The sequence below is a fragment of the Hylaeus volcanicus genome, chromosome 8 (assembly GCF_026283585.1).
Source record: "Hylaeus volcanicus isolate JK05 chromosome 8, UHH_iyHylVolc1.0_haploid, whole genome shotgun sequence".
Lineage (NCBI taxonomy): Eukaryota > Metazoa > Arthropoda > Insecta > Hymenoptera > Colletidae > Hylaeus > Hylaeus volcanicus.
Window position 1 is genome coordinate 6,393,022 of NC_071983.1, and position 9,450 is coordinate 6,402,471.

Consider the following 9,450-nt stretch of genomic DNA (forward strand, 5'->3'; position numbering starts at 1 on the left):
TTTGCACTCGAAAGGTGACTTGAGAGCCGTGATTAGGTTTCACGCAGCAAATCTACAATACCTAATGTTTCTTTACGTTTAATTTCTTTGGAGCTCGAAGTGTCGATAAAATGATTGTCGGTGAGGTAAAGGCGATCTTATTCTCAAATCTAGATACCTTAGCATTCGTGGCAACAGAATGCTAAGAAACATCTCGAGTGGCAGATACCAAAAAAAAAGATCTCGAGTGAAAAGGGTTAATATTTCGTTTTGCGTAAGTGCTATATACCTCTCGATCACGTTCAGCACATACATAACGTTTTCTCAAACTATAAACGCACGAAGTCCACAGTTAATATATAAATATACATGTTCCGTTTTAATCTTCGGAGATCCGAAGGCGGCCTTCGCTCCGGAGATTAGAAAGCGACTTCCGGCCCACGAAGGTAACCTCCACTCTCGAGATTCGAAGACAGCCTTCGCGTTTCCAAAATGAAACGCCGCATTCCGTCTAGAAACGCCCCTGGAATAAGGTCGTCCGACGTCGTATTTCGATAAATAATAAATTCCATCGAGACGCGAGGGTCGCTCGCGCTCGATTGAATTTTCCCCAGGTATGTATCGCGTGCATTTTCCGTGGCTGGGGGGATCCCGTCACGTCCCCGCGATCGCTTAAATGCTAAAATGCGACGGCAACGAGCGCCGACGCGTATTTCTTCTCGAAATATATTTGCAATGCAAACGGTAGACGGTGCCATTGTCGGTGCCGGATCTCTGACGCGTGATGAATGTCGACCTGCGTTTGGAATTATTATACGCGCGACGGAGGCCGTTTTTGCGCGATTTATCGGTGGCTTTCCCGCTAAGGTTTCCATTTACCACGGCCAAAAGGTAACCCCTCGCGAAGTCAGCCGCGTCGACCGGCCACAAATTGAGGCGGCCTCAAAGAACAAACACTCGCTATCGCTGTCGTCCTTGACGAGCCGTCGTTTCTCGCGGATTCGTGTATACGATCGCGAAAACACGATTAGATCGTGTTTTGTAACGAGCTACAGGGCTGGCTTGGGGTTTGGATTATTTAGGGGTGTACCGGGGTAAATAAACGAGGGACGAGGAGTGTTTTCACTCGCGAAAAAGATAGTTAAATGGAAAAAGAAGAAAGTGGTAGAATTATTGTCGATATCTGTACACGATAGTAACACCAGTGTTATAATGATTGCAAGGAAACTTTATCTAGACACAGAATAATACTCGATTGTATTTCAAACTTCGTTCTTCGATATTCTAAGTCATTCTTGGATGGTTCATCATGGAACCAGCTTGAATCCTGACGAAACGTCGGGATCGATCCTGAAGATAGACAGGGAGGACGCTCACCGATTCGAGAACTTAACCAGACACCGTTTTGGCTCACCGTAAGCGTCACGACCAATGACAGCTTTGAGTGACGATGAAAGCCTTGAACTACCGACTAATCAGCAGCGGAGAGGGTCCACGCAATCGTCGTGACGAATGAGAGCGTTCAGCAATATTGAAAGATCCGAAATCCTCTCTAATCGTCAATGTTTATAGCCGAGATCGGACCTCGAGTAATCTTCGAAATGCGCCACTAACTAACCAGTCGCACTCATGATCACATGAAAATCTCTGAACCGATCAGCACTTGCTACAATACGGCTATAATGCCGTCGATAAATAATTAATCATCCTTGGAAGCTAAAGAAATAAGCATCCAACCTCGATGAAGCTATCAGTCACGAGTAGCGAATATCGAAATTTGCAAAATCCTCTCACGATTGTTTCGAACCTCCACTAAACCAACAAAATCTACCATCAAATCTAGAGTCACGAATCTATTTAGAAATTAATCTCGTAATCAGAACTTGAAGCTGCAATACCTGCGAAAATTAACATCCCTGGAAGCTAAAGAAATCAACCCTCACCAATGAAGCTTCGCGACATCACAGGCCTCGAGGATATAGAATCCTCTCACAAAAATGTACCGAACCCGCATCAACCAACAGAAGTTATCATGAAACCTACAGTGATGAACTAAAAAACCCTGAAAACCCTTGAAACTCTAAGAACCCTATCCAATCCCCAAGGATCCAAGATGAACAGGAACTTGAACCAATACCGCGATCCATGGATCACAAACTGGATAATTCTCCTTCGAAAAGAAGATGTAAACGACACGAAGATCAGCCAGGATGGAATTTTTCGGTGACCTCTTCAGGGATCAACCATGATTCCTTATACGAACTTGACGCGACCAATCGAGGCCAATCGCCACTAGGGAGACGAAAGACAGAGTCGATGCATTTCGTGGATTCGCGACAACATCCTCGTTGTCAATGGGATTTAATTAATCTCCCTGGCAGGTCCGTAGGATCCTCTTCCCCTCTGCAACTGGGAAAGCCGTGTACTCCACTTGGGATTGGTTCTGCCTCGACGACGGATGCGCCTGGGACCGGACTTCCTATCAGACCTGCCCCTGAACGATCGAAATAGACCTCTCCGCGCCATTATTGCTCAACAGACGAACGCTAACAGCCGGTGACGTCTTTTATTTGATTTTCGACGTCACCGGGAAATCGTCGATTTGTTCGGTCCATCGATTGGCCGGCACGAAATTGAAATTCTAATCAACGAAGCAAAGAGAGGATGTAATCGGATCTGCGGAGGTGTTAATCACTGCTGTAGTAGTCACAAAGGCGGATTAGTCGCAGTTTCGAGCTCGCACCGAAGTCTCTATAATCGTTCGATCTTCCATGGAACCCGGGAAGAACTCGACTCGACCCAGGTCCTCGAAAGCGCCCTCGGGGGTTGAAACTCCTCCGGGTTCGTGTTTCAGAAAATCATTATTCGCCGAGGTGTTGGTTGAAATAATGGATTTCTGATCCAATTACGACGCTCCGCCCGCGTCTCGATCCTTTTATTTGAAGATCCTCCGCCTTTCTCCGTTGCAATGTCTCTTTTCCTCTCTCGGGAGAGAACCTGAGCAGCTCCTCTCTGGACGAGTTCGCAGACTCGAAGTTTCTACGGTTTTACCGCAGAAGAGAGAAAAAAGAGGGAAGTCCAATTAATCCTTTGGGAACGTTGGACTTTTGCGATTAAACACACTCGCTGGGAATACATATTTCAGTCACGATTCATTTTCGAATCGTCCTCTCCAGAGCCGAAGACTGAGTCCGTGGCGGACACCTCCGGGAATTGGACGAAACGCGAGTGCACTGCTGCTCGAAAGTTTCCAGATGCCGACAAACATAGAGCGAACGGTAGATTATGAATTTTATTATTACCGTGGAGTACGAACGGAGGAATGATACTGAAAAAGAATTTTAATGCGTGGAAGGCTTGGAAGATACTTTTAATGCTCGTAATTTTAGTTTTTCCTGCCATGAAGATTTTATTAATAATTCATTTCTACCACTATGCCAGTATGCCGGAGCATACTCTGTTTAAATAACACAAATTTACGAACAACTTGCAAGGGATCGGTTTGATATTTGCGGTCTGTGAGAAAACTAAAATTATTTGGTAAAATAAAACCATTTACATATTAGCATGCGATCTGAAAGTAACACGGGCCCATAGATGGTCAGCGATATTATACGAACTATAAAGAAATTTCACCATTCTTCTTCTTTTCTACTAACCTTCACGTACAAGCCACCAAATAAATATCTTCACATTTTTCCAATGTTTCAAAGTTAATCTCCGAGCCTGCCAATGTAATAAAAGTTCTATTATTCGATAGAAAGTAATCTATCTCTCGTCCTTGGACTCTTGAGCAGGCCTGTACGCGAGGAGTTCGATGATCAATATCGGATCTAAAAGTCCCCCCCCGATGGAAACTAAAGAATTGCGAACTTTTTCCGAGCAAATCGAATCAAGACTGTCCCGGAATAACCCGAGCAATATTCGAGCCAAGTTAAATCAAATCTAGATCTTGGGCTCCAGCGGGGGAGAGACCGAAAAGAATCCACCTCGTAAGTGAATTAAATTCAGCCAAGCCGCGCGTTATATTTACCGAGCCCTTCGGGAGCCCCGACGTTAGAATTTCAGATATAATATCGAGAAACTACGCGGGAAATTTCATTTTACCAGAAATTCCATTATCGATCGGTCGAAGGGTTGACCGATACGAGTAGTCTTGGTATTCTAGATGGTCCAACCCCCCCGGAAGTCACCGACCGAGGTCGAAGGGCTCTCAGCTTCGAGGGGCTAAATTAAGGGCTGTTGCCGTTGAGATCGATCCAAGGTAGATCGCAAGACGAGACGGCACTCTCGACTCGAGGAATACTTAAAATCGAGCATCGATTTTGTTAGAGCTGATCAAAGGTAGCTCGTACTTTTCGATTGTTCGAATAAGTGCCAACGGTAATTTAATATCAAAGATAGAAAATAACGTCACGTTTCAGCAAGGCGGTAATATTAATACAGTACAGGTTTCTTTTGCGAGCTTGATATCATTTGGATAATTTTTCTTTGAGATTCTATTTACCTAAGGAGGCATCGTACGTAAAGAAGAAAATACAAGTGACGTTAAGAATATTCGAAAAGAACCACTATAAAAAAATCCTAGTTCTGTCAGATGCTATTAATCCCCAACCTGGGATGCATCCCTTAAATTCCAAAGTGCAGAAACGTATGTACATTTCAAAGAGAATACCTTGGACTCGTCAAGTGACCAGCGCAATCAAGATACGCTGTACACTTTCAGTAGATTGAAAGCTTCCCTAAGCAAGCGTTCCTGGCTAAACAATCCAATCCAGACGCAAGTCGCCAGGCTCCGCGGAGGTGAAGCTCGATCATCATCGAGTGGACAATGGACGAATGTGCGTGACGTCGTCAGCAGCCCCCTACGCTAATAGGTTACCGGTACCGCGGGAGCTTGACGAAGTGCACTTGAGTGTGCTTGACGCAAAGACGCTGAATATGCAAGCTCACCGGATGCCAGCTGTCGGCACGATGTATTACTGCGGATCTTATCCAGACCGTTGTCATCCATATTGAAACCTATTTGCATTTTAAACTCTCTGCCGCCGTGACGAACTCCGTGGCTCACCTTTCTTTTTTATTCCCACGGGCTTACTTCGACGACTTCCTTGTACGTTTCCCGAACGAACGTAGCTGCATTTTTCCCTGGAGCTCGATACTGGTAGAGATCGTCGGGATCGTACAGAAAATCTCAATTTTTAGTCTTAAAAATAAAGGAGGAAATAGACGAGACTAGAAGTAATGCGAACACACCCTGCATCAGTCAAGATCATAAAAATCCACCGGATGAAAAACAGGTAGCAGTCGTGCCTGATCTACAACTCTATCGGTTGTTAACTGATATCTAGATCTTGGGCTCCAAGAGAGATCAGTCGTTAAAATCCACAAAATAAATCAAGACACCTGCGAGCAAAAAACTGCGACTTCATCTAATCCTCATCCCTCTTGGATCCACCTGGATCGGTCGAACCACCTGGAGCAAACCTCCCTAAAGAAAAATTCATCCAATCCCAAGTTAATAATCGCAGCCATCGTTGGATATATTGCAGAATCGACGAGGTCTTTTGTGGAGAAATATGAAAGGCCATTGGAAGTAATTGTCTGCGACTAGCTAGGGACGGGGATCGAATTTCGAATCCTGATTGCGCCCTTTCATCGAATCCTGCTGTCCGTGGAAGATCGCGTGTAAGAAATATGAATTATGGGACGTCGTTGTCCGTCGCAGTTTCTTCCGCGTGAAATAAAATTCATCTACCAGAGAGTTGGTAAAAATAGCCGCGTTAACGACCGAGGACCTGGGAATCTGACTTGTGTAAAAAGAAATATAAAAATTCTGATGCACCACGATTTCCTGTCAGATTATGCTCGATTTTATATTTCTACTTATTTATGCCATTGAGATTATACGCTCGTGAATTTTTTATATATCTTCGGCGCGAGATCCAGGGGTAGAAGAACCCTTAATTCGACAATGGCACCGTGAGTTTTTTTTTTTTTTATTTATTAGATACCATTTTTACAAAATGGCACGTCGTTGCCGCCGCGCTGCAAAAGAACGTACAGAACGAGAAGACGCAACGTTCCAATTTCGAATTTTTTGGAAACTAGAGGCAAAATTTTTATCTGGAACGTTCTGACCAACGAACAAATGGTACGCGAATTTTTGGCTGATATTCGTTGAACCGAAAATCGAAGCGCGGAATGAAATTGTAATTGACGAATAAGAAGAAGCAGGAGCTGAGAATTCTGACGCGATTACGTTGCGAAGCTGCGTCTCCTCGAAGAAATGATTACGGCATCGTGACGTCCTCGCCACTGGGGTATCTCATCGCCTGAAGTTTTCCAATAAGCGAACGTGATGTCCGAGGAAAAATCACGACGTATCGCTAAGGGATGGACGAAAGCACCTGGGGCAGGAAAATTGGGAAAGTTGCTGTAGGAATTGGTCTGTCGATGGAGAATCCGTTGGAATGCTGATGAGAATTATTCCTTGACGAGTTACATTCATTTCAAGTTAAGAGTTCTGTTTACAAAGAAATAATATAAATCGTTAATAGGAATGGATAAGGTAAAGGAAATGTTTGGAATGATTTTACTTTGGTTCTCTTTGAATTCACTGTTTTATTATGAAAATAGGAATATATATGTATGTAAAATATCTGCATAGTACAGTACTGATACATAATACAATATGGGATATCTGGACAATACAGTAGATGATATGTTAAGTATACAATGTAATAAATAATAGAGGAGCGAAGAGGTGGGATTCGCAGCTGAGGATGGATTAACGTTCAACGATGGAATAAGGAAGTTGAGGGTAGATCTCGAGGTGGCGCGAAGCGAATTCATCCCAGGAACGAGGATTTCGTTCGAGCCGACAGTGTGGCTTAAGTCTAACAGTATTTTCGGGGGTGGGTTGACAGGGGTGGCTCGCAGCCTAAGGGCGACGTGAGCTTACCTTGCTTCCCCTTTCGTTAAATATGATTTCCACGTCGAGGATTGGCCCGAATTGCTGAAAAAGAGAAAAGCAACGTTGTCTCGAGAACGTAACACTATAAAAACTACTCCGAAAGCAAACGTACAAAACCGTTAAAAAAATAATTAAAAACTAAATACTTTTACTATATTTTTCACTCCAAGAAAAACGACGTTCAAATTCTCGATATTAATACTATCGTAAGAATTGCGTTTCATAAGTTGAAAAGACGAATATCGTGAACAGCAGAAGCGATCCTTTTAAATTACGTGCAAATGGACGAAGGGATGGGCAAATTCTTTATCTGGTTCTTTGATAAAATTACGGAGAATGAATCGTCTCAATAATTACGTAGTACTTATATCAATTATTCAACGTAATAACTCGTTGCAGTTTTAATAATTCTAGCCACTCCAGCTTTAAGAACGAACTATATTTCACAGTGGAGGACTACAAATACCTTCACTCGGGTTGAATAATCAATAATAGTGAAACAGAATTACTTTTAATTCAATTAATAAAAGTCATTTGTAAAAGTCAACCGTTCGAACGAATAAATGTCACGAATAAATCGTCACAGGGTGTTCTTTTAATGGAATTTCGCCCATTCCCGATGAAAGGAAAGTATAGAGAGAGAGCACTCACCCCAAACATTGCCCTGAGATCAGGGTCCCGGAAACGGAAAGGTATGTTGCTGACGTGAAGGCGTTTTGGTTGACTTTTCAGGTCGGTGCCTTGTGTCGCTGTTGCAGGTGTCGTTGCACCGGAAGTGACAGGTACCATGGTGCTGCCCTCGACGGTACCCTCGGGGCTGGTCTCGTTGCCAGCGGGTGTCGGTGCTGGTTGCTGACCACCGCCTCCTGCAGCTGCAGCTGCCGCGGCCGCCACTGCTGCCTGAAACACCTCCGACTGTCGTCGAAGATCAAACATATTTGAATTAGGCCCGTGACGAAAAATAGTAGCTCCCTTTCTCGCTCGAGATTGGTCGATTGAAATCAATGCCAGATAATCTTTCCCATTTACACAAATTTATATTTGTTAGTCGATCATTTCTTACATGGTCTCAATTACTATATTTTTAGTTCTATGCCAGGAAACAATGGCTGCTCTCGTCACTCAAGATTAGACTACCGATATCAGTGGTTTCTTTCAAAATTAGATAATGATTCCCATTCGTACAAATTTATATTTGTAGTTTATAATATCGCATAAAATTTCAATTAATGTGCTAGTAATACTCTCATAGCGACTGAACATCATGGAGTACATGATCAAAATGCAGTTACTACTCTTTTTTTCCCCCCCCAGTGAAAGAGTTCTCTAAAAAGTACCGAATCGTACGATCGAGTGTTATTATTTTATTTTTGATGAAGCGATAAATCGTGCACCAATCTCTTCTCGTTAAATTTCTAAATCTCGGTTAATTGGACTCGCTCGATCTTCCCCTAATCTCGGTAAAAAATCATTCACGGTCTGAGAGGGTTTCCTCGTACACGGAGCGAAGATACAATCGTCGTGGTTAAGGTTTACGCAAGAGGTGGGCGATTTCTCGAGCGTTAGGGCACGATAATCGGCCCAACAGTTGAAGGCAACCATTTTTCTCATCTTAATTAGAGTTTACTTCTTAACAACAATTGCAAAAATGGAGCACGCACGAAATGGAAAAGGTACAGAGCCTGTGTAGATTAAAAATTATTTCAAGAAATGCAATCGAATGCGATCGATTTAATACACGTAACATAGACAAATTTATTTAATATAGAGGCCAGTCTTTATTTACATATTACTCCTAATGTTACAAAAATGTAACAATATTTAATACTCCATAATTTCTTACATTATATTCTCCATTTAAATATCCTCCTTAAAAATACTGAATATATTAAAAAATCATTTAGAATTCACTGCCCCTCAAACCCAACAAAAATAACATCTAAATTTTCCGAACTTTAAACAAGCACGAGCTATACTATCAAATACTGATTAACCCTTTGCACTCGAGATGCACCCACCTTTGGGTTTCCTTTAGGTTTAACTTCGTTGGAACTCGAAGTGTCGATAAAATGATTGTTGTTGAGGCAAAGGTGACCTGACTTTCCAATCTCAAATTAGAGATCTCATTTTCGAAGTCAATCTACCCTTAGCATTCGTGACAACAGAATGCTAAGAAAGCATCTCGAGTGCAAAGGGTTCATAAATATAATACATATTTAACGTTCAAATGGATGTGTACACCTCGTGTGCAACGTCTCTGAAATGCACTAGTCCACAGGACTCCGAAGTGGAGTCGTTCGTAAGTGGTCAGCCGCGCTGGCTGACCTTATCTCCCTTGCGCTACTAACGAGGCTAAGTGAACACACGTCACGTATAGTCAGACGCAGCAGCTGCTACGCGGAATTTCAGACTGCACTACTGAGTACCGTTGGCCGAACTTTATCACGACTGTCTGCACTGTGGTACCACGAGAGCCGACCGCGAACTGGAACTAA

At 43.0% G+C, this 9,450-nt stretch overlaps 1 protein-coding gene across 1 annotated transcript in view; it reads right to left on the minus strand.

Moving 5' to 3' along the window:
• The window catches only part of LOC128881118 (RNA binding protein fox-1 homolog 2), a 99,423-nt gene extending 91,532 nt beyond the window's left edge, over window positions 1-7,891 (minus strand). The window contains exons 1-2 of the mRNA XM_054131852.1: window positions 7,607-7,891; window positions 6,944-6,997 (exon numbers count right to left, since the gene is read on the minus strand). Coding sequence (XP_053987827.1) covers window positions 6,944-6,997; window positions 7,607-7,891 — 339 coding nt within the window. The remainder of the gene's footprint in view (window positions 1-6,943; window positions 6,998-7,606) is intronic.
• Window positions 7,892-9,450: the final 1,559 nt, after the last annotated feature.